General features: G+C 42.5%; 1 protein-coding gene across 5 annotated transcripts in view; it reads right to left on the bottom strand.

Annotated features, from left to right (window-relative positions):
- FMN1 (formin 1) overlaps positions 1 to 26471 on the bottom strand; it is a 406533-nt gene that overhangs the window by 108068 nt on the left and 271994 nt on the right. For all 5 annotated transcript variants that reach the window (XM_032856919.1, XM_032856917.1, XM_032856916.1 and 2 more), the window contains 6 exons: positions 25380 to 25441; positions 23331 to 23419; positions 16530 to 16659; positions 14909 to 15055; positions 13721 to 13780; positions 8298 to 8418 (listed from right to left, as the gene is read on the bottom strand). In XM_032856919.1, coding sequence (XP_032712810.1) covers positions 8298 to 8418; positions 13721 to 13780; positions 14909 to 15055; positions 16530 to 16659; positions 23331 to 23419; positions 25380 to 25441 — 609 coding nt within the window. The remainder of the gene's footprint in view (positions 1 to 8297; positions 8419 to 13720; positions 13781 to 14908; positions 15056 to 16529; positions 16660 to 23330; positions 23420 to 25379; positions 25442 to 26471) is intronic.

The following is a 26471-nucleotide window of genomic DNA, read 5'->3' on the forward strand; positions in this document are numbered from 1 at the left end:
CTGGAAAGCTCCATTAATTTCTCATCTACACCAGAACCACATTACATGTAATTTCTGCAAATGAAGAGATAACCAAGGCATCAAACCCATGTGGGATGTCTTGGGTGGCCATTGCTATTTATCTAACTACCTTTATCAGACCATGGTGCTGACTTTCCGAGTCATAAAGGAATAGAACGTGGTCTAGGCAATTTTCAGAGAAAGACTGAGACAGAGAGAGTGTGTCAGAGAGACCAAAGGAAACTCATAGGGACGTGGTAGGAGGACAGAGGTTGCGACCTATAGATTAGTGGAGTAGTTATGCGTAGAGACCAAAAAAGCCTAAAGCCAATCCAATTAGTACAGGTAATACCTTTAGAAGATGAACTAGAAAAATAAGTGGGGCTTACTCTTCAAGCTTTCTTGTTCTAGATCATATCATTCATGCCTGAGAGGTGGGCCTACAAACAGTCGAAGGATAAAGCACGGTCTAGTGCAAAGAATATGAACTTTGTAATCAGATAAACCTGCTTCTGATCATTAGCAGCAAAGTTGCTTCAACTTCCTTCTGGTTAACATGCAGGTGGTACTTACTTGGAAGTAGTTTTAAGAAACAGAAATGATGTGAGCAAATTTTCAGGTATTCACAAGTGCTCATTAAAACAGCAACTACAGCCACTAGTGATGGTGGAAATGGATATGCCCTGTACCTTGGAACATACCGTGCCTGGGTCCACTGTCCACCTTTGGAGGGAAAATTTTATCCCTGAGATTGTTTAGAATTGCAGGTACGTAACAGTAATAAAAAGAAAACCAACCTATAGTTGCCTTTCTTATTGCTTTTAAACTTTCTCTAGACATAGTAGATAAAGGGGCACCAAATTAAATTTGGTATAAACAAGGAATCTTTTTTTTTTAATCTAAGTGTATCCTGTGCAATATTTGAGACAGACTCCTGCAAAAAAACCCCAAAAACCAAAAAGACAAAAACAAAAAACAAAACTTTTTAATCTGAAATTTGGATGTAACTGGGCCTCCCACATTTTATTTAATCAATCTGGCAACTCTAAGGATACCCCCATATCACCTGCACTGGGGGCAGAACTGTAGCCATTATAGCCCCCTACTGCCTCACTGTGTCTATTGCAAATTCAAAGGAATAATCCTCACAGAGTTTCTTTAAGTCATCTTCTTTGGCTCCTGAGATAAGCTCAGTAGGCAATTACTTTTCTAAAATTCTGTTTTGGGCTCAGTAAGACTAACTGACTTAGTGTGCCAAAGGCCCTACTTTCATCCAAGCAGTGGACAGATAATGTAGATTCCTGACGGAGAAGAAGCCAACATGCTTGTGAGAAAGATGGAAGTCAGAGAGGATGGTGGTGACTGAAACTTGCACTAGAGAACTGGACAGTGGCGTCGGGACAGGATCCTTCCAATGTCCCCAAAAATGTAAACACCAGTTATTAGCATTTCTCCTTAATTTTCACAGCCAAATCTTGATTAACTACAGTATTAAGAAGAGGAAAGGACACTCCACACCACCCCAAATCCAAATGTGAAAAATAAAAAGCCTCGGTCAAGGGCAAGAGAAAGGGCTGTTCTGCTGATTAGCCCTCCTGCCATCTCTCACTCCATTACTGGGGACGCCAGCTCTCCTGCAGGCAGCTTCCCTTCCTGAAGCCATCAGTGCTCCAAGTCTCAAACCCAGCCTCACACACCTCACCTTCCAGCACCACACAAATACTAGCTCATCAATGTATTTGCCCGAAGAGCTAATTTGTTTATTATAATAAGTGAGTTAGAAGAGGACTGTTTTCCACCTCGCAGGAGAAACAATAGGTAGTCTATTGCTTACCATGTAGTTTCAAACAGGAAAGGTTTCCAGCATGTAAATAATATAGCTGATTCACTGATGGTTAGAAAGAATATATTGACTTTAAAAGAAAAAGCTATGGCTAATCCTTAACCTTACTAATCTACCTACCTATAACTAAGAGTTGACGATAACTTACGTTTTTAAATCTCGTTTTAATTGTAAAAATGTCATGTATTTATCCAAACCACTAAACGATTGCCTCTACCTCAGGCTCTGCCCAGGGCCATGAGAAACTACCAGGTAAAAACATTCTCACTGCCTGCTTTTATGTGTAGAGGTGTGTGGTTCCCTCCCCAAGTCCTCTTTTGGCTGATTATACTGGTATTGACAGTATGACTTTTTTTTTAAAGATTTTATTTATTTATTTGACAGACAGAGATCACAAATAGGCAGAGAGGCAGGCAGAGAGAGAGGGAAGCAGGCTTCTCACTGAGCAGAGAGCCCGATGTGGGGCTCGATCCCAGGACCCGGGGATCATGACCTGAGCCAAAAGCAGAGGCTTTAATCTACTGAGCCACCCAGGCATCCCGACAGTATGACTCTTAAATACATGCATATTAATTTTGGGGTCGACCTTTAACAGGATTGGAGCTAAATGAAAGAATTTGATCTACTTTCTATGTCTGGGAGACATACTGACACTAGATAGAGCAATCTACAAACAGCAACAAATACCTACAACAAAAAGCCCCTCTCTTTCTTGAACTGTTACTTTCATGTCTGTATGAATTAATTTTCTCCTGTACTTTATATTTTGAGGTAGAATGTTCAGTTCCTAGTGTTGTACAAAACAGAGGTTCATCGAGATGGCTATGAGCTAATTTGGCCACTCCATCAGAATAAGGACATTGGTATTAAAAATGCCTAAAGATGTGATAGATGTACTTTAATGTAAAGTTAGTTAGGGGATACTACTACGATTCAAACTCAGAATTAAGATTTTTAACTATTACTGAATGTCTGGGCTATGCATTTCACAAAGCATCTCATTTAGAGAAAGCTTAAAAAAAAGTTAACATTGTAGGATAAATATTTGTAGGATAAACATTTATAGAGTGATAACAGATATCAAAATGTCAACAGAGGCTCTTGCCTTTCCTAAACTGCTGTATTGCCAAATATTTCCAAGTGGTTCAAAAGAAAGGACATGTTCAAATACATATTCTTAAATATTTAGAGAAAAGGACATCATGAGAGCTATCTTAAAATACACACACGTACACACACACTTGCATCTCAGCCAACATTCTCAAACAAGTTTGAATATCTTACACAGAGGGCTAACTACCAATTACATGTTCCCAATTTATTTATGGGATGTCAGGGCTGATAAAGCATCATTTTCAAAGCAAGAATAAGTATATACCTAGTTGATGGAATAGCTTACTTTTAATAACAGTGGCTACTGAGTAACTACTGTTAGCTAATAAGAGCAATTTCGTTTTTTTCTTCAACTCTTTGGAACATGCTGACTTCCCAACAGCTATCTGAAGAGTTCCTGTATCATTTTCCAGCAACCAAAAATTAATTCGGCTTTCCTACTTCCATAGCCACAATGAAGTTTTTATAATAAAATACTACCAGAGGATCATATCAAATCAATATGGATTTGGGGTTGGGGATACCAGGGTAACTGTGGATGACACTAAGGTTATTCATTTTGGCTTCCAGGCATCAAGACACTGGATGCCTGGTAGCATCAGATGTCTGGCCCATTTGAATTGTTTCCATGGAGAACAGATTGGGGGGGACAGGGTAACCAGGATAACGAAGAGCAATATCAAAGGGCATAGTTCGAAACTGTGCACCGCAGCTCCTCCTCTTGTTAGCCTAGAGCGATCATTGAACCAACAATGGTTTTCTTTATATTAAAAATATGATATTAATTCCAACACCCCTTCTTAAACTTATCTCGCAGACTGCGTGTTCTGCAACACATTACTAAGCAGTCAGTGAAAGAACACCAAAGGAAAACCAGTGTTTTAGGTTTTAAGTTGAGACATGCTTTGAACAGGGTTGAACCATTTTGGGTTTTGTTTTTCTGTTTGTTTTCACCTCAGAACTTTCCAGAGTCTTTAAATAAGCTCAGGTGCACTGTGCATCTGTGGGACATGACTCTGGTCAAGAGCAGCTCTAGGTTTATTTGGCGATAGGCTCCTTGTCAGAAAGCATCAATTCACATCTCATGCCGTACTGGGATGCGCCCCTACTTGAGAAATTGTACATCTTATGACCTCAGCAATGGTGTGTGTGTGTGTGTGTGTGTGTGTGTGTGTGTGTGTGTCCCTGGTGTAACTGACACCACCAGGAAGGATACAATGCACAGTACATTTGTTCTTATTGCCACTCTAACAAATCATCGCACACTTAAGTGGCTTCGAACACCACGAAGGCATTACCTTGTAGTTCTGTGGGTTAGAAGTCTAACGTGGGTCTGCTGAGCTGAGATCAACGTGTGTTGACAGGGCTGCATTCTCTGCTGGGGGCTCCAGGGGAAAATCTGCTCCTTGCCTTTTCCAATTTTAGAGGTTCCCCACATTCCCTGGTCCACTGCCCGCTTCCTCCTTCTGCAAAGCCCACAACATCGCACGCTCCCTGATTGTTCTGCTGTACTATCTCCCGCTGGCCACGGACAAGGAAAATTCTCAGTTTTTAAAGATTCATTTTAAAGATCCATGTGATTAGATTAGACCCGCTTGGATAGTCCAAGATAATCTCCCCTTCTCTATATTGGCAAAGTTCCCTTTTGCCGTGTAAGGTAATAGATTTCAGGGATTAGGGTCTGGACATTTTGGGGAGCCATTATTCTGCCTACCACATATGGGTTGGTAAAAATACCTTGAGGGTACTGGCCAGCAAACAAGGTCAATGAATAAGAAACAGAAAAACTCTTCCTGTCATTTGGTATTTTTCCTAATTATTACTTATCACGGTATCAGGGGAATGAAAATTATTATCTCACTAAAGGATATAGAACAGTAAACAAGATATGGAATATGTTCCCAAGCATCACGAATATGGTTCTGTCTCCACAAGATAGAGAAGAGAGCACAAGTGGGAATCAGATTCTCCACAAACTCATCCAGAAGCCTCTCAGTGACCTGGGGCTGAATTCGACAAGGTGTGCATTTTCCAGGAAAAAGTACATACCCCTAATCAGCTTTGCTCAAGTTTTCTTTACTAACAGACCGTGCACTCATTACCTCCTCTGACACAGGCATTGTAATTGTTCTATTTAACCCTCTTTATGGTTTTATTACCTGACAAGACCTCACTTCCACCAAACCGGTAAAGAGTACATCATCTGATACAAAACCCACCATCTGATACCATCTTAACCCAATACAACAATTTTGCTCACTTTCGTGTGTCTATGTGACTCTTCACGTTTATGACCCATCTCTCCCTTATGTCTTCCCTTCCCCATCCCCAGCCTGAAGTAAATTCATCTCTTATCTCCCTTTGATCTGAGGGTCTACATGTGTGGCTCTAAGGGTGTGTGTGTGTGGGGGGGCACGCACGCGCGTCTGTGAGCACACACGTGTGCATATGTGTGCACTCGGGAACTCTCTTTCTGTCCCTGGTAACTTCATGAGGATTTATGCCTTGCCTTTCTGCCTTGAACACCTAACTTTCTGTTTTGGAGGTATGGAGGTATGGAGAGCTCTGGGTCACAGGCAGGACGCATCCCAAGTGCATACCTTAGAGTCCTACTTAGCATCAAAATGTGGGTAGGTCACCATCTGGAAATTTGCAAATTATGTGAGCACTAGAACTTCAGTATCCTCCTCTTGTGAGAGATTGATATCTACTTCAGAGGGTCATTGCAAAGAGTAAAAGAGATGATGATGTAAAACATCTGATAGATAATAGTTGCATTGGATGAACTATAGCTGATACTATTATCATCAACAACCAGCTCTGTTCGCCTATGTAAAAGTGCCCTGCAAAGTTCTTGTTTCTATGAAAGATGCTCGCCGGCCATGTCCACGTGTATCAGTGACATTTACACAACCAACAAACTCTGATTTAATTCACACTCTGTTGCTAAGGTGTGGTTCAGACCAATTTTCTTCTCAAGAGCTGTGCCTGCCTGGAGAAAGGGGGCCTGAGACGTCTTGAAATTTGCTAATCACATCTGGTTTAGCTTTAGACATTTTCTGGGGTTTTGCCAGCAGCCACGACATTTTAATGGCTACAATAAACCTCAAAGCCTCATCAAATCTTTGCTGTATGTGTGAAAATTATGTCCTCTTCAACTAAACATTCAATCTAGGCTCACACCAAGGCCTTATGGAAAAGGACGTGGAACCTGAATGGGAAGCAAGATGAAACGGACCGCCACGACTCTGGCCATCTTGCCAGATGGCATTTAGAAGAAAAAGAAATTCATTAGAGAACCAACCGTCTTTTTCTTTAAATATTTACTAGGTACCTTTCATGTGTTAAAAACACTGGCATCTCTAAAGATTAGCAGGGTATTTTTGTTTAAACATCCAATGTGGGTGGGGTGCATGCGGAGTCCCACTTCTCCCTCTTGCCTTGTGATGCCTCACATCTTTTGGTATAGTCCAAGCCAAAAAAGAAAAACAACTGAGGCAACGTTTGGTTGTCCCTCATTTTAAGATAGGTCCTCCAACTTCAGAAGTTCTTGGAATTCCTGACAATGGGACAAGGGTCAGTGGAGTATTGAGAGATGTGGAATGGCACCTGAGATCCCCTTGCAGAAGACAAGGTGCACCAAAGGGGGGAACCTTTGTGGGAACACCTGCCTCTCCACTGGCCTCCCAATTCATTCTTATCTTGGTTATGAATCATCAAACACTTCCAGACGTCAAAGGGAGGTGGCCCAGTCGGGATGTCTGAGAGAGGCAGCCCCCGGAAGGACGGTGGGAGAAGAGGAAAGATCACACGTACATCAGGTTTCTGCTCAGAAAACGCCTCAGGAGGGCAAAGGTCCAGGAGACCAGAGGGGATTTGTACTCAGCGACAGCCGCGGCGTAAACAAGCCTGGCTCTTCTTGGCCAGGGCGAACCTTGCAGCCAGACTGAAGACCAGTGGGGGCGCTAATTCTGCCATTGGAGAGCGACAGGAAAAACTGCCACAGGATGGCTCACACGGTTTTATTACAAGAATCAAGCCCCTGGTCTTAGACAAGGTTAAAACCGTCAGTGTTTTAGGAGAGGGAAAAGAATAACCACAGACAGGTTCATATATCACATTCTAAATGCAGTGTCCACATGGTTGAATGCATGCTCTTTACCACATCAATGGTAGAGAAAAAAAAAAAACACATGTTCCTTTAAAAATAATTTACAAGGTAGAAATATTCACTTGTAACCACTCTCCTTATTTAAGCAAGTTTTATGCCCAGAGTAAAACTAAATGGCTCTCTCTGCCACCAGGAGATCTATCCCACTTTGCTTCCCTTTCTAGGCTGTTCTCCTTCTAAGACTTGGGTTTCTGAGCACTCTTTCACAATAAACATTTTTTAAATGTTTATTTTATGTCTTAGTGTAAAAAGATTCCTGGTTCAAGCTCTTCATTTCCTCAAGCTCTCCTTTTGGCACTCTGTGCTCCATTTCCACATTAGCTCCCTAAATCCTCCATGGAGCTCGGCAGTTGGAGTTACACAAGGTCCAATGCAAGTATTTATATACTTGGATAAGGAGATGTCTCCACAGTGAAAACACAAGACGCGAGCAATGCCAAAGGAAAATTCCTGCTCGAGAGAGACATAGTTTTACCTTTTAAAAAAAGCCAAAAGAGCTGTCAGCATTTTTGTTGTGAATAATTAAAAATGGAAATTCAACTAAAATTGAATGCTTATGGTGGGTCCTGCCATCTTTGTTAGATTCCTATACATAAACCAAGTACATGGGGGTGGGGTGTGCGTGTGTGAGTATGTGTGTGCCCATGGGGGGGGATACGTATAAGGCAGCACAGTCAACTAGCTTAGAAAGGGCATGAGTTCTCATCCAGATAGGCCTGATAAGAGCCCGGTAACCAGGCCTCTCACTGGCTGTGAGAAACTAAATTCTCTAAACCTCATTTTTCTCATCGGCAAAATGGAGTTGGTATAGTTCCTGCTTATTGGGGTGGCTGGTGTCACTATATGATACAACAGTAAGCAGTTAACGAAGGCCTGCTGCTATGATTATTAAGATGACATCTGTTATATGTTGGAAAATGTAGACATAAAAGACGGAGCTATAAAAAGCACAGATTAACACTAATAAAAGAAAAGGATATGCAAATACAGTGTCTCCACATAGAGAAGAAGAGATGGAAAGTTTCACCAGGGCTGCGGTGTACCATAACTGAGCTCCGTGCCAATTCCATTCCATGAACCAGACATAAATAATGCTCTTCAATCATTCAAAAAAAAACCCCAAAAAACAAAACTTAGCTATTATCATAATAACAGAACAGTTCCTGTTACCTTCTAGTTGTCTCTTCAGTTTTCTCAAATCTTTTATGAGGTCTTCAAACTTGACTTGGGAAGCCAGAAAGAAATCTTGTGGTTCAGGCAGAGGGAAAATACTCTTTTCGGTTCCTGCTTCCTAAAAGACATGGTTAACAAAAGTACATTATATTTCCCTATTGTCACTTTCAATTGAAATTCCAAAGCATCTTTCATTGGATGTGCAAATGTGAATCAGAGAAGCGCTCCTCTGCTATTCCTGAATTTGGACTGGCTATTCTGAAATGCTTTTGTGTCTTCTACAATAGCACTTTGGTCTTCCTGCCACTGAGGTTGGCTCTGGCTCTGGCAGGGCTTTCGTTCTATTTTGCCTCATGAATCAAAGAGAAAACTGTCAGGTATGTCCCGATCTTGGACACCCTCCTCCCATGGAAAAAGTCACAGGGGGAACACATGAAAGTACTTAAATTTCAAGTCCCTGTTGAGTCTCACATGGCAGCAATTAGCCAACTCATCTTTGGGGTGTGCCAATGGGTGTGACTTGGAAGGTTCTGGGCAAGACAGCATCGTAACAGAAGAATCACCCTCACTTCCGCTGTAACCTACCTGCCCCTGCAGCTGAGAGCTCCTGAGGAGGGTTTGTGCTAGCACATTCTTCCCATGTTTGTAAAGATTTTCTAAATGCTGTTTGGCTTCTCTAAGTAGACACTTGCTGAGGACATGGTTGGCCAGAGTTTTGGGCAAGCTCCCCGATAATGCCTACTAGAGGATCTAAGCTTCAGGCACACTGAAAGATAAACTGGGCCTCAAATACCTTTTCCAGTCCAGCCTGCTTTCTCCCCTAGTTGTTTACCATAAGCTCTGCCTCTTGTGATCAGGCAGTCTTCAGTTCTTCCTCTCTCCACACAGGCTACTTTGCCAGCTTTCCATCACATTCCATCTTTCCTGCCATTAGGACTCATTCCAAACTCTGAAACTGCTTTATAAGGCACTTTGAGATCTGGCCTCTGTCTACAACCTCAGCCTTTGTCCATCTTCCCCTATCTCCACTTCCCTCCCCTAAACGTTCATAAAGTAACAGAACAGGCCACAACCTCTTGCGTCTGGACTTTTGTCTATGAAACCGCCCCTTTCTAACTCTTCTACACGAACTCTTCATGCCTCCTTTGTTCATAGCATGAAGATCAGGTCTTGGGACAGATCTCAAAGATCGCCCCTAGCCCCCCAGCATGTGGGTGTTTCCAAGAGCCCCTGGTGCGTACCGTTATCACAGCACTCACCAATGCTCGTTTCAAAATTGCCACGTTAGCTTATGTGTTTCCTCTGCTAGACTATAAACACCGTGAAGGCAGGAAGTGTGTCTTATTCTTGGGACGGCACGCGACATCTGGCATATCAAACTCTCTTCAGCACCCTTGCTTAGAGCCCACATGAGGCCATTCTGGAAAGTGTGTACCTTGAGCAAGAGCCATCTACCTCACTGTCCTACTTTCTTGTGGTTTCAGGAATGCTCGCGACCCGTCCCCCTTCCTTGAAGATCTTTAGCTTCACTGCTAATGCTAAGGAAAGGTGATTCCCCTCATTTCAGTGAAACCTTTTACACAATCAGTGTACTTGCCCCCTAGCTCCCTACAATTATTTTACTTCTTTCAAAACAATGGAAGCTTTACTATAGTCTGAGGGCCAAGATGGACCATCAGCTAACATGCTCGCCACAGAATTCCACAGCAACCTACACTGCAAGAACTCATCTATATTATCTCCTACTCTTTTCCAAAACTTTATCAGATTCATGCCCTGGCTTTGATTTTCTTTTCTTTTTTCTTTTCTTTTCCTTTTTCTTTCCTTTCCTTTCCTTTCCTTTCCTTTCCTTTCCTTATCTTTTCTAATCTAGAAAGCGAGAAAGTGCTGCTGAGCAAATGAGCCTGGTTACAGCTCTTGAGAGAGCTGCCCAATTAGAATTCAAAAGACAAGGCTCTGGATGGATTTCTGTAAACTTCACAGACTTAGACCCAAATCCAGCTTGCATGGAAGGAGGTTTGGAGCAGGAATCACCTTTCTTCAGCTAATTGCTCATCACCACTAACCACAAAAATCATCACTTATGCTCCTATGGGAAGGGGAGAGCTTAATAAATCACATAATTCTATACTCTTGCTGAGTGGAATGAATTTTTGCACCGTGAAAACCGGGAGAGCACCACCACATGAACGGTGATTTCTGATTTTTCCCCAACTGGGCCATCCCTAGTTTGAAAGGATTCGTACTGTGAGATTTTCCTTGGTGAAGTTGATTTGACTGCATTCAGCTCTGAGAGTCACATTTTGTTGGTAAATTTCAGCCCTCTGACACAATTCATGGGACTCGGTTGAGGCAGACACTACAAGATACATCTGCTTACGCTAACCCTAGACTAGAAATGTGACCTCTTGAGATTCTTCGGGATAATTCTCCTGTCATACTGGTACCTGCTGTCAGAACTTCGGGTATCTGCATATCACCCAAAGCTTCAACATGCCTTCCCCACTCTACTAGAAAAAAGCTCTCACCTCTTTGCTCCTAGTTATCTACAGAGGCCACTCACTGCACTCTTGTAGATATTTACTGTAGATTCAACCTAGTGAGTCTTTGTCAGACACCTAAATTACAGATGCCAAAAAACAGACAATGATAAGTTCTGGACCTCAAGGAGCAAGGCAAAGCTAACAGGTAATTGCTCACTGATATCCACATGCAAGACGGAATAAGATGTGTCATGAAAGAGGCTCAACACAAGTGCTCCCAGGCTTCAAACGAGCATGAGATGAGGAAGTAAACAAAGACTTCATGGAAGAAGGGCCATGTACAATTGTACTACTTTTTGTTTTATCTTTATTCCCCTTTTACGAAGTGACTCAGGCTCATTAAGTCTAATTGAAAGACAGAAGAAAGAAAAAATCTCTTCCATTCCTACCACCCAGAGATAATCAAACATGTTTACATATATCTGATGTTCCAGGTTTTTTCTGCGTGTTTATGTATGTTTATATATTTGAAATTAGATTACATGTTATTTTAAGCACACATTTGTAATATAAAAGCAGCTTGAGTATTTTTCAATGTCACTAAATTTTCTCTTTTCCATGGCAGGATATTATTCCATTTCAGAACTCTAGCATAATTCACTTGACCCTAGTCTCTACCTTTGGACAGCTACCAAAAATTTTGCTATACTTTATTATTACAAATGATTTTAAGGAAAATAGGGATACATGTCCTTATTTACTTCTTTAGGATAAAAGTTCCTAGCAAGATTATACATGTATCTAGGGCTTCTGATCTAGAGAGGTCAAAGTCTTGCTAATCCACACGGCACATTTGCATGGATGAGGAAAGGGTGTCCCGTATAAACAGGCACAGCCCCCTCGGGAGACAGCTTGACAAGCACATGACACCTCCCTGTGAATTTTTTTGAAAATGTCCTTTATAGAACACAATTTGGTGAGTCAAGAGCAGGCAAGATATGGGTCCTATTATACCTAGAGATCTTAAACCGAGAATAACTCAGTCAGCCATTTGTGATAGTCCTGAGAAAGGTCTGATCCATTTATATTGCCAACTTTATAAACCTAGTTGGCAATTTATCCTTCTATTTGGTTTTTTGTTGTTGTTGCTGCTGCTGCCATTGCTGTAGTTTTGGTAAATTACCTGCGGTCTCCTGCGTCACTTTTTTTTTTAAATGAAAGGAGACCAGTTGTCCTTTCCATGTTGATTCTGAAAAGCATGTTGCCTATTATGTTGCAAATATGTATGTTGCTACTGGGAGCTTTTCCCCAAAAGGCCTTTTAATGTATTATTTTAAGAGACTATTAATAACACAAAACAAAAGATCTATAAAAAGGCTAGTGATGGGGGAGGAGGGTAGGGAGAGGGTAGTTGGGTTATGGACACTGGGGAAGGTATGTGCTATGGTGAGGGCTGTGAAGGGTGTAAACCTAGCGATACACAGACCTGTATCCCTGGGGCTAATAATACATTATATGGTAATAAAAAATTAAAAATTAAAAAAAAAATAGGCTACTGACAAGGATAGGTCCAGTTAGAGAGAACATCGGATGTAAAAACACATCAGTGAGAAAACCATAGGGTGTGTTTGAAAAACACAGGGTCTTGAGTTGGATCACACAGTGTATGTAGGGGGAAGGTCATAAAAGCATGGTTGTAAAAGACTGGAATTCAATTGGGTAGAGTCTTAATTCACTTTCTGAAAATGGGGGAGCCATTTCTATTTTTGTATTAAAAAAGTGATACAATACGACCACAACTCTAAAAACTGGTGGGGCCTCCCACATCCCTCAGGTGTGGGATGGACTGGTGGGGGAGTGATGGATGAGGGGTGGGGACACCAGCTGGGAAGCAACAGGAATACTCTAGGTAAGTTACCTTAAGGCCTGGTAAGTGGAGGCATAGGGAAGAAAACCAGGAAAGAAATATGAAAAACAATTTAGTTGAAGGACAGAGAGGAACCAGAGAGGAGCACGAGCTTCATGCCTGAATGACAGAAATGATGATGTCCTTGGCAGAAACAGGAGAAGTTTGAGGAGGGGGGTGGGAGATGATTCATTGCAGGTGCACTGAGAAGGGTTCGATGAGGAGGGGAGGAGGAAAGGTGGTAGAGTTCATCAGTGTTTCACTTGTCTTCCGGGGAGAATTATAGGCCTTTGGAAAACACGGCGCTGGAACCTTTACTTTTCTTCCCTTGGTGCCTAGGAAAACCCTGCTTGCATGGATAGCTAAGCAGGAGTGTCGACAACAGTTTCCTGAGACTTTCCCCCTTCGTGTTGACTGCTAGGTTTCCCAACACCTTACCACAGTACCTCTTTCTTCGCAAAGTTAGGACTCCTTGTTCTCAATTTAATGAGTAGGAACAGAACTTAGAAAATTGTGCTCAGGTGGATTCCCACTGAAATTTTTATTTCTCATGGCTCATGTAATGGAAGCAGAGAGGACGGATTTCAAATCCCACTTCTTCAACTTGTTCACAGATGACTACGACTGATAAGGTATGGGGCATTACTGCCTCTTAAATTCCTCAATTTTGGTCTGTAGCCCAGAACTAGTTTCAGATAGAAACAATTGCCGAATGGATATAGATTACACGGAGACCTTCACGAACTGGCCAGAAGGCCCAGATCACCGGGGGTCTCTCTAAAACTGCATTATATAGTGGATTAGGAGGCAGCAGACTGAGAGGCAATGAATAATGCTTCTCTTTCCAAAAGTCAACTAAACTTTCTTGGCTTCAGCGTTCCCATCTGTAAACCAAGGAGGCCGGAGAGCTCTCAGATTCTGTGTTGGACTTGAAATCCATCCATCCATCCATCATCCAATTTCTGAATGCCAACAATGTGTAAGAGTTGAAATGCCATTAGTGTAGTTTTCCACAGAATGCCATTTCTTACCTGATCATAGTAACGCAGGTAATATTTCACGACATAGTCCACCAGATTAATCCCATTATCCTAGGTTTAAAGAGAAGCTTAAATGAAAATCATTCACATGAGACTGCCATATTATATAGTTGAGTACCGAAATCTCAGTTTGTGACCCTAATACTTTTAATCTGTGATACCCGGTCCTGATTTCTGTTTGTGACTGGCAAGTTTTTCCTTTCTCCTCTTTGTCCCATCATTTTCTTTCTTTCTTTCTTTCTTTTTTTTAATGGTATCTATACAAAGAAATGACACTCCACAATTCTTTGTGGGGAAAAAAACCCAAACAGATAATCCACAAGACCTCTGAGATAATGGCTAAAACAAACAAACAAATACACACACTGTCTCATTATTTTCTGGCAGGAAGCCAAGACAGGAGGGAGCGGGGGAGTGCCAAAGGGAACCAGGGACTAGAACAGAAAACCATCCCTCCCTTCCCACTTTTCAAAAAAATGTGTGTTCTTAATGGCGTGAAAAACAATCAGGACAGCTTAAAAGGAACGCCATGCCACTTTATGACCCTAGGAGGCCAGGGGCAAGCAGGCCCTCCCACAAGGCAGCCTTTGTGTCTTGTTCACATGGGTCTAATTCTAATTTGCCTGTGTGTTTCCCCTCCCTTCACTCCCCCTGCTCCCCCTGGGACTCCTAGATATGGGCTGGTTGTTTCTAAAGAGGGAGCTCTGCAGGGGTGTGGAGCCAAATGATAATCAGGCTCAGAGAGTTTGACAGTAGACCCCCAGCCCAATTGTTGTGGGCAAAAGAATAATTCAAATGCTCAGCTCTACTGGTGATTCAACATTGCTCCTAACTCAAGAATGAGTAAATTACAAGTAGCCAACCCTAAATTCAAACAGATTCAAGACTTGTGCTCTGACTGCTACTGCTGTGCTATCTGTTTTCTTCCCTCATTACAGTTCAACATGCAATTGTGTTCTTTTAGGGCAAACCAATATTGGGGATTTTGTCATCTCAGTAAGATCAAACATGAAACACCTCTCTTTATTCAAGAGTCAAAAGAAAGCAAAGAAAAACATGTATTGTTAGAGGGAGAAAGGAGATGAATGGAGCAACCAAGAATTTTTTTTTTTTTTTTTAATTACAGTAGAGAAGGAACATAATGGCAAATCATGGAATCTAGTTACGAAAAATAAATACCCGACTTTTGACGTCCTTGAGTTTGGGTAGAATTTCTAAGCTATATCCATCTGCTTGTCCCCGAGTCCTATTTCCTCCATTCATATAATTTCCAAAAGCCAGGATGAGAGCTAAAATATCCTTCACACTCTTCATGTGCAGCAAGCCCTGTGATGGCAAACACCAATTATTAGGGAGTTGAACTTCAAAGGCGCCTATGTTCATTCAACAACAAATATTTACTGAGCACCCATCAGGCTGTTTGCTGGTATGGTGCCAACTGCCTTGGCAGCTGGTGAAATGGAAAATACACTTTATTAAGACATTTAAGAGTCTGAAAAAAATACATTAATCAGTCATCGTTTTCTAGCCTTTCAATGAATTATGAACTGTGCCTGTCTTAATACTGTGGATTAAATATGAGTATTTGTATTTTTACTTCAGCCAGTTTCATTTTCCAAATATTTATTTTAAAATATTTGTGTATTTCAGAAAGAGTTGCTATAGTCAGACTTTACATCTGGTGACTTCTAAGCAGAAAGGGTTAGTTTAATATCATTTGAGGACATGTTTTTGGACAATGTATCTATATAAACAGCACAGTTAAATGTAGGATAGGTTTAAAAGCAAGTTTATTTTCTTTATCCTTGGGTATACTCCTCAGAGGTGAACTATGATAATGTATTTCAAGGCCATAGGTTATGTTTATTAAGTATTTGTTGATATGTCTACTACTTTTGACAATTTAAATCTGCTTAGGGTTTTCTTCACCTCCTTGTCCCATTTACTTTCCTGTTTTTTCTCTCAAAGTGCAAATTTTTAAAATTGATACTTCCCTCCCCCCTCCTTCTCGAGAGTCTTAGTTGACTTTTTTTTCTTTTATTTTAGGGTAAAGAAGAAAAGGCAAATGCAGCTCTAGGCCAACCTCTCTTCAGACCTTTTAGGGTGTTATTAGAGGGTGTACATTATACCTGGGAAGTATTTATACTTTCTTTATTGAAATCTTTTATATTTTGGAAGGAAAAGAATCATGCTTTCAGGTAAGAATTAAATACTACAGTACGTAGAGAGGATCATCATGTTCTTAAGGACATGGGTTACTGTGAGAAAAAACAAGTATTAGAATTTACAAGGAATACCAGTGTGGTAAAGCCAACAAAAATGTACTTGCCTGCCACCCATTATTGTAATCATTTGTTTCAATTATCAAGTCTCTAGAATCTTTATTTCACTCTGTAGACACCTTTCAGATGATCAGGTGCATGGGTCTAATGCAACATCTCTTGCAACCCAGCTGGTCGAGCAGCAGACAAACTACACTAGCTGGGTTGGTGTTAAGTGGCCAGTATGTACCATAGAAAGTGTCTGGAATATCTAAGAAGACATCTATAGAAGTATCATTTTTTCCTCCTTCTCCCCATCAGTCTGCATCTGACTTTCTCTCTCTCTTCCCCACTCATTCACCTGTACTCACACACATACTCACACTTAACGATAATCACCACAGCTATATTTAAAAAAACACGATCTTAAGTCCAAAGGTTTTCTACAAAGGGACTCTAGTTGATCCTCCCACTCCCTACTTCCCCCTTTACCCTCAGTAAGGGTACAACTAGCCTCTTAAATTAGACAGCAAACATACCTTAGAAGCTCTTGTGATGATCTCTACCTTTCGGTGCAAGGAGGTGATACTCTCCGAAAAGACAGATCTGAAAATTATGCACTGGGCCCGTTCAGCAAAATTTGGGATCTGGGCTAACTCATGTAAAAATCTGCAGAAATGAACAATGAATCATCTAGCTGCTTATACAATCACAAAGAAAAAAAAAGCTGAAAAACATCCACCATAGCTGAAAAAGATTCCTTATTTTACGATATCCATTTAACAATTATAAAATGTATCCAAGAGGCACACTTGAGGAACTCCAAGGGTATGTGTTCTATTATTGACAGAGAAGCCATTTTTCAGATCGGTTTCTAGGATGGTGTATAAATTACTTTAGGAGCAGGAAGTGCAGTTATATGGAACCACGAGGAGTTATCTCTTGCTGTGCAAATAGGAGATTAAACCCAAATAAAAAACATTACTTTTAGCGTATGAAAACACATAATGAACGCCTTTTATCATGCAGCATTCTCTAAGGGTCTATTTCGCACAGGCAAAGTCAAGTGAAGGCTGGAGGCGAACGTCTGTAGAAAAATGACAAAATGTCTCTACCTGAAATGAGATGGCAACTATTTCTTGCACACTGGATTAGATAATGGTCTACAGAGGCACTATTCTACAGATAATTTGTTTACTTTCCCACATCAGCTTACCTAGGAAGACAGAGTTCACAGCTTGGTACGTGGAACAAAGCAGGTACTCATGAAGTGGACATCAATCTTAAAAACTATGGTAAGACAGATTTTTTAAAGCTAAAGGTGAGTACTAATCTACACACAGAAGCTCACTGTCTGAGCAGCTGGACACTGGTGCCTTTTGCAAAATTAAGTTGGAAGAGCTACATGCTCTCCAGGCCAACCTCCAGAAGAGGGGGCATAAACTAAAACACACTAAAACGGTGGAAAGAGTTGGGCATGAATTCAGGGAAGGAGAGAATCCACTAACAGCTATTAAATTCATTCTGGGGCTGAAATGATGATTACCTGATATTTCTGAAAGTCTTGGTCAACGCATAATGTCATTACTTTGACATTTTGCAATCTCTCACCAAGAATGTTTTCCATAGGAGCAAAGCTGAACCCTTCTTCTTTCCATACCCAAAGAATTTCCTTAGCTTATACTCTGTGCCTCTTTTACTTTGCTTTTTTTAAAGGGAGACTTGGGTTTTAGTAAGATTCTAATTACCAGCTATTTAAAAAAAAACTTATCTTACATCCAGGATCCAGGTCATAATCTTTTTTCTTTTCTTTCCTGTCCACAAACCCCCAGTGCCACCTTTTTTAAAATTAAGCACTGTGTCCAATGTGGGGCTTGAACTTAAGAACCTGAGATCAACAGTCACCTGCTCTACTGACTGAGCCAGCCAGGTGCCCCATTCTTCTTCTTCTTCTTCTTCATTCTTTTATTTTTCATGACACGAAGGTAAAGCAAGGAACGCCCATAAAACCTTGCTTCAAAGTTCTGTAACTCTGATTATTATGAAAACCATGTGATGGGATAAAAATATGGAAACCCACAGGAATTATGAGTAAGGACAGGATTAAAAATTATACCTTATATGTAAATTGCTTCTTACAGATTAGTATTAAAAGATTCATTTATGATCAAAATCAGGGGTATATGGGGTGCCTGAGTGGCTCAGTGGGTTAAAGCCTCTGCCTTTGGCTCAGGTCATGATCCCAGGGTCCTGGGATCAAGCCCCACATCGGGCTCTCTGCTCAGCGGGGAGCCTGCTTCCTCCTCTCTCTCTGCCTGCCTCTCTGCCTACTTGTGATCTCTGTCTGTCAAATAAATAAATAAAATCTTTAAAAAAAAATCAGGGGTATCACCAGGTTTCATAAATGTAAGTAGTGAAATCTTGTGGGACTGGCGGCATTGGGTTCTGAGGGATGTGGTGGGAAGCTGTACTTATTCAGATAATGCTAAGAGCTACCTCAGGGGTCACGACCTGCCTTTCTCCTCTTCCAACAGTGACTGCCAGACACTCTTCCCTAAGTAGGACCAAGATCCGCAGAGTATGTGCACTTTGTAGTTTAAATAAACACAGTGAGTGAAGCGTTTATGGAGACCACAGTGTGAGAGATGATGCAGATGGATGCCTCAGCTCAACAGCAAGGACACAGGCAAAAAAGATGAAATGCTGGATGAACGATGACTTAAAACTAGTCTCAAGAAAAGGAGGTGTAGGGCCCATATAAGAAGGCGTGGCCATGGGCTCACTGACTTAATGGTACCCAGGAAAGAGTCAAAAAGAACCACACGGTTCTCCAGGATCAAGCTTTACTGGGATTAGGAATTGGACTAAGAGGTTTCTCAAAGACCCTTAAAGATCCAGAGTTATGTGCAGGAAGAAGGGTCTGAAACGCATATCCAGAATTAGAGGAGGAAGGCAAGTTCCAGAATTTTACACTACTTTTGGATAAAGCTGTAGGGAATGTGTCACCAGAAATTCATACCAAGATAGTCAGTCCCCAAGAATGTTAGTCAGTCCTGTAGACATGCATTAAGCTTCTGTGGTGTGTCAGGCACCATGCTAAGACCCGAGAACAGAATTTAACTTACACACCACTCCTTCTTGATATCCTGAAAAATAAATCACAGATTACCACAGAGTGTGGTAAGGATCATCACTGATGGGGCCTATGAAAGCCACCTGCAGGGCTTCCAAGTCAGAGCCTGGGATGGACCATGTCAGCCAAGGTTCCCTGGAGCCCTCTGGGGCTGGTGCAGGACACACGGGAGCGACAGTTGTGGGGAGCCCAGATGGGATGAATGGTGTTTGTGGGGGAAGACAACTAGAACTCAGATGCTCAAATGGGGGCTTTGTGTTCTAAAATCAAGAGTTTCAACTTTTCCTGAATGAACGAAGGGTTCTGAACAGAGAAGTAAGTGATACTTTGGGCCCTTAGTTTTAAAAAGCACCACGGCAGTGGCTTGGCTGGTTAGTGGGAGGGGGAAGCGGAGTTGAGGCTGGAAGACCGTCTAGACCACAGCTGCGATGTTCTAAGAGGGCAGGCCAGGGGTAAGTGCGGAGGGGCCAGGGCACGAGAGAGCTATTCCAGTGGCATGAACCAGAGTAACTGACCGACCCCGAGGAATGCTGAGAACTGTCCAGGAAGATTTGCGGGTTTTGGGCTTGGACATCTGGTAGGATGTGAAGATAAGATTTACTGGAGACACACATTTAGAAAAACTATGATTTTTTGTTACTTTCCATCCCAAAACAGCCACGCAAAGGCTTGAGGGAAGGCACCATAGCTCTTTTCCTGTTTATCCAGAAGAGTACCTAAAGTATAAAGGAGCCCCAAAGGCTGGGAGTGTCTGGTAAGTATCTGATTCCCCCAGCTGCGATTTCTACTCTCCCCATAAGGGCAGGGATAAGAACTCTAGTACAAAGCCCCAAGTATGGATCTTGGACATGGGGCCTTGGTACTTAGGAATACGTAGAGGTTGATTTCCTTTTGGACTGGTCTAACTTGATATTCTAGGGCCAATTACAAAGAGGACCAAACAAGCTCAAAGAAGCCGCAGATTGGATCTTCCCATTCTTCCCCAGTGTAGGCTTACTTTCCCAGGAAGGGGTGCCCCACCAGTCTGTCTTTAGGAGAGAGGCTCAGCCCATGACATTGCGCGGGTTCCCCATCTGCAGCGCCGACTCAGCTGACAGGTGGAATGAGGCAACATGGCCCATTGTTTTAAGGGACTCACATTTAGGTTATCATCCCCTAGACCCCCACATGGTACCATCTCAGGTGTGTGTGAACAAGGGCTGGGCACCCAGTGTCATGTATTCTGTTCTCCCACAAGGAGTATGGTAACAGTACACCAAGTCGCTTTCTGTTTGCTTTGTGAGGTAACTGGGGACCCTAGCAGAGCATCCCAGTAGGCCGTACCTGGTATCCTCCCTCCAGGCCACAGAAAACAAGTGTTTGGCCTAATCAAACCTGATAGCGTCTCTCCTCCCCTCCTCTCACCACCATCCCAAGGCAGAATGCAAAGAGTTGAGGGCCATCCTTGGAAGGGGTGGCTCTCAGACAGCTCGGGCCCCAGCAGGTGACCCCTCTATGGGAAATGGCATTCTCAGTCTGGCACTGGGCTGCAAGAAAGCCGATGAGGTGAGTGAGGAGACCACCCTCTCCATGCTATGATTTATAGGACTGGGCATCACAGGGATCTTAGGCAATCGCAATGTTGAAACTATAAATGATTCATATTTTCCAGTACGTAAAACATGCTTATAGTCAACTAACTTGGAGCTGATGGCAAGCAAGTTGCCAGGAAATTGGACTCTGGCTAACATCAAACAAATGCCGCCTGATGCAGGAGGTCAAGAGCGAGGGTGAAATTCACTCGGGCTTGAAGCCCCAACCTCTGTGCAACTGAGCCTGAGCACATCACCTCACCAGGACAACACGACAGTCCTCTCAACTGTCAGTGATGGCTTAGCATCTCTGGGGAGCCGCTGCCATGACCATGTACAAACTTGGAAGATGGTCTCTTATCCAGATCATCAGCAGAGAAAGCAGGATTCGTAAATTTATCTGTTAATTACCTGCCACTGCTATTCTGTGTCCTGGCAATTAATCTCCAAAAATAATGCTAGAAAGACATTAGGAAGGGGAAGAAAAGGAAAGGAAAAGGGGAACCCTTCCCATAGCAGAAACCCACTCTTCACTGGGTCAGCTCCTCCCAGAGCATGGAGCAGGAGTTGGCAAAGTATAGCCCACAGGCCAAATTCAGTACATCACTTGTTTTTGTATGGCCCACCAACTAAGAATGGCTTTTATATTTTTAAATTGGATGAAAAAGAATCGAGATAAAGATAACATTTTTTTGACTTCTACACAAATAATATAACATTCAAATTTCAGTGTCCCTAAATAAAATTCTACTGATAGAGTCATGCCCATTTGTTTACATATTGTCTATGGTTTAAGTACTTCCAACAAAGCCTAAAATACTCTATGATGCTTTACGTGAAAAGTATGTGAACTCTAGGCTGAGAGATCACTGCTCAGTGATTAGTTGGTGCTGCCCAAATGCTTGATATGTCCTATTGGCCCTGTTAAGGACTGAGTGTTTATGTTCCCCCCAAATTTATATGTTGATATCCTAACCCTCAATGTGATGGTTTAAGGAGGCAGGGTCTTTGGGAGGCACTTAAGTCATGAGCGTTGAGTCCTCATGGGTGAAATTAGTACCCTTAGGAGAAGAGACATCAGAGCTTGCTTCCTTCTCTTTGCTTTCTGGCATGAGAGGACACTGAGAGAAGTTGGCAGTCTGTCTAGAAGAGGGTTCTCACCAAAACCCAACCAGAATGGCACCCCAATCTCAGACTTCCAAGCTCCAGAACTACGAGAAATAAATTTCTGTTGTTTCTAAGTCACCCAGCTTAGGGTACTTTGTTACAGCAACCCAAGCTGACTAAGACAGTCTTCAAATACTCCTGATGGCCTTGTCAGTGTCTAATTATCCCATTATGAGTCACTTCACGTTCCGTCATTAGCTCCTTAGTGGGAATTAATTTATTATTAGGAAACATGACCTGGGAGTGGACCACAGGATTGGTCAGGGGCAGGAATTGGTAGGGAGGGTAGCTCAAAGTGATGGGCCAGAAGGGCAGCAGAACCCCCTTTGAGCTGATTCACAGTACTTTTAGGCTTCATGAACTAACTTGAGGCAGGGTGGGGGTGGGGTAAATAGTGGTTCCTGGCCTCTCTTCCGTGTGAGAACAATTCATCAAAGGTTCCCAAAATGATCCCGGCGGCTTGCCAGTAACTGAGTAAACCTAGAAATCCCCCACCTAGTCATTTTCTCCAGGCAATCCAAGGGCTGTGGGGCATTCTAGTGGACCCAAGGGCAAGCCATGAAAGTGTTGATATGAGCCACAGAAACTTAGATGTCTCTAGGGCTCATTTGTTGCCCTAAACATTATTGCTTAGTTTCTGCTGTGTTTTCTATCCCCTGCCTCATCTCCAGGCTGAGGGGAGTGGCCTGAATTGGACACGAATGAAGCATTCAAGGGGGCGACAGGCAAAGGATCCCTCTGTCCACTCTGGACCCATTCTACAGCCTCAATCCTGGGCCATGAAAAGGTAGGTGGGGTCCAGGAACTCAGAGTCCCATACACTTATCTGTGGTGTGCAGACCCCAAGAGCCCAGCCAAGGCAAGAGCCACTCCATTCCTCATCAGAGGTCTAGGCTTTCAAAGGCCATGGCTTAACAGCCCAAACTGGAGAGAAACAACTCTAGATGGTGAAATAGAGAGAAAAACGAGCAGATGCCAAGAGTAGGAGAAGGTCACCTGTCCATTGGGCAGAGCAGGTGGAGGGATTTGAGGGAAAGCTGGCACGTTCAGGCTGTGTTTACTGGATACAACATTTAGGAAAATCAATTTGAATTCTGTGAGTCTGCCATCATCTTTTTTTAACTGTATCTGCAGAACCTTAAACAGAGCAATGCCTTCTTCCTTCCTCAGCTACCCTTTTGGCCAGAATGTTTAGTCTAGGAGGAATTAACAAGCTGCTAGAATGAGAAAGGGGAACCATGAGGGGTGGGGAGAGCGGTTGAGACATCTTAGATCCAGCAGCGCAAATCGCCCGGCTGCGTCTCCCGGCAGTCAGGTCATTCTGCTGCATGCAGTGGGTCACGGGGATGATGGCCCTATGACTCTGCTCACTGCACGGTTTAGGTGTAATTACTCTGAGCGGGGAGGCAGGGGGACAGAGATCGCACTTGTCCTTTGGGCTTAACAGCAAAGAGTTCAAGCGTCCTTACTGCTCAGGCTTGTCCAGCAGCTTCAGTTCTTCTTCTTTGGATGTCTCGTAGTACTTCCTTATTTTAACCAGTTCATCCTCTTGGGCTCGCTGGGTTGAAGCAGGAATCAAAGCACAGAAAAAACGAACAATGAGAATCAGTCTAAAGCCATGTGCCTCCAAGTGTGGTCTCTGGACCAGCAGCATTGGCATCACCCACCTGCTTCTAGTTAGAAATGCAAATGATTGGCTCTCTCCTGGTCCTAAGAAGCTGGGGGGTGGGTGGGGAGGAGCAGCAAGCCCCCCAGGGGATTCTGATGCATGCTACCACCGGAGAATCACTGGTCAAAGCCAACGGCCATACCAGGAGACCGCAGGGTGTCCTGGAAGCCAGGACACTGGATTGCTGCCGAATCCCCTATCTCTTCCCCTGTAAGCAGGTTAGCAGTCAGTTGTCCTCAGCATTTGTTTCCTGACCCTTAGAACAGCCCTCCCAACTAACGTATGCTCCCTACTTTTTCGTTTCTAGTCTCCACCTTCTCTTTCTTTGAATTTTGTTAACATTCATCTCCGCTGCTCCTTTTGGCATTTAGTTACATTATTTTCTCAATTTACCCAGCGATGACCACTGCAGGCAGCTCTCCTCTGCTGTGAGCTAACGAGTACTGCCCACATGCCCAGTCCTGAGCTCACGGCAGCAGCAAGAAGCATCTAGAAGGCACTCTGCCTTTTACAGAGTCCTTCCATGTCAATTACTGTATCTTTGTTTTTCAGATGATTCTACCAAGGCTCAGACCATGTACTGGATAAAGGGCCTGACTCAGTGTTTCTCTTTCCCCCATAACACCATGCTGCCCCCCAGGTACACCACAAATGCACTACTAGCTCCCAGTGGCCTGGTATTTGTTTCACCTTCCTATTAACAAAAGCCCTGCTGATGGGACGAGAAGTTCCCACCCAGTTGTACTAAACAGCTCCTGATAGATATAAAGGATGTGAAAATGTTTAGGGAACTGGCAATCGCATGAGGTTGATCACCGCACTCTGGGAATTTTCTATAAGGGACATAAGGTCCCAGGAGACATAGAATTGAAATGAATCTTTTTTTTTTTTTTTTTTTAAACTTGGTGACTGGAAAATACTATAGAGCGCCAGGCAGCTCCCTGGGGAAATACCATTATTTCAATAAAGAGAATCTGGTTCACTGTTTTCAAATTCTAGCAGAGTCAATGAATCAGAAATGTTAACAACCATGGGAATTCTAACTCTCCTGTGTTTTCCTCTCAAGAGAGCCTCCCAATTCTGCTGGTTATTCCACATATAACCTAAATTTAAAGAGCACCTATGTGTCCAGTGCTGTGTATTTTCAAATATATTGTTATTGTTACCTATATCGAATTCTGTTTTAATACAAAAATCAGATAGAGCCCTTTATAATCCCCATTGTACTGATGATCAAACAGGCTGAAGGAATTTAATTGGTTCCAAAGTCACTCAGAGTCAATAATAGAGTGGAACCTCAAATCTAAAATTGTCTGACTCTAAACGCAAAGCACACACCCACCATCTTATACTACTTCCCACATTCAGTGTCATTAGCTCATCTGATCCAAAAGGAATCATCCAAGGTGGTATTAGTATTCCCATTCCTCAGAGGAAGACAGTGGTGTGCCCCAACAGTAAGCCGGTAGCTTAGCTTCGCTCACTCTGACCGTAAGCACAGGGCTGGGTTCCATGGCCTAGAAGGGGTCTCCACCTTGAACCACCCCTCACTTAGGCATGCAAAGAGAGCTTCTAACCCAGATACCACAGTGGGTTTGGAAACCAGTGCTTTGCTCACGTCTTCTCTTGTTTGAGTATACATTTATAGAAACTATGCCTGAATCTCTCCCATGCTATGTCAAAATCCTCACGGCCAAAGAGCATGGATGGCTTAGTGATCTGGGGAGGGGGGAGGGTGGGAGGGCAGAAGGAGTCACATATAACCATTTTTTAGACCTTAACATTTTTTTAAGTTAGTGAAGACATGAAAATCTGAAAACTCTTGCCTATGTATGTCTTTGATACTCACATTTTCATATAAAGCTGCCAAGGTCTCCAGATCAACCACAGAGTCATCCACATTGAAAATGGCTGCCAAAGACCCAAAAAGAGAGAAGGAAAAAAAAAGAGAAGAGGTTTGATTAGACTCCCCCACACTAATGAGCTAGCCACATTTCATGTCTAGCTTCCAGGCAGTAGAACACTGCACTTCCTTATATAAGTTGTGTTTTTCTTTCCTTTCTCCCTTCCTCCCTTCCTCCCTTTCTTTCTTTCTTTCTCTTCTTTCTCCCTTTCTTTCTTCCTCTCTCTCTCTTTCTTTCCTTTTGCACCAGGGAGGATCTGATGAAAGTAACTAAAACGGTTCCTATCACTGGCCTGAGCCTTGGCCGTGCCTGGTTTAATTCTTCAACTTGTGGATCCTCTCTGCAATTCAATTTAGGCTCCACAGGAGAAGGGTTTGTGCTTTAAAACTAAATCAGTTTGTAGGTTTGAAGCACAATTTTAAATCTTTCTTCCCAGCTGGTAATTGAGGAGATTTAGTACCTAATGCACCAGAACTGACTCTTGCCCATTACCAGGAAGAGAGAAAAAAGACAACGTTGGCAAATTAAATGAATTCAGGCATGTGATTTTAGGCACCTTTCCATGGCCACTGCAAACATCTTGTTTGGATTAAAAAGACAAGAAAAAGCAATAATTGCATCAATGGCAAATTAAGATTATGGAAACCTCCCATGAGTTAGTCTTAAGGCAAGTTCTCATGCTTATGGTTTTATTAGGATTCTACTTGTTGTTCTGTATCTTTAGGTCATTTAGCTGTTCATTAATATGATTATGATTTCACCCAGGGAGATTCCTTCCCATATATACTGGGATACAAACATTGAGACTGTAAAGCCTTAATGGATTTGGCAATCAAAGTGTTTGAAATAGGCAGCTCCACATCTTTAAATAATTATTCAAAACTAATAAGGTTTGTTCTCTCAACCCTATCTCCCTTCTCTGACTTTACATTGTGAAATTAACCAGCACGCTAGTAAATTTTCTCCGTGGCAGGCTAATTAATTTTATTAAACCAACCAGTGATATTTAGAATGCCTTAAAATTTTGCTTGTCAACC

The sequence above is a fragment of the Lontra canadensis genome, unplaced genomic scaffold (assembly GCF_010015895.1).
Source record: "Lontra canadensis isolate GAN:19392208 unplaced genomic scaffold, GSC_riverotter_1.0 scaffold12, whole genome shotgun sequence".
Lineage (NCBI taxonomy): Eukaryota > Metazoa > Chordata > Mammalia > Carnivora > Mustelidae > Lontra > Lontra canadensis.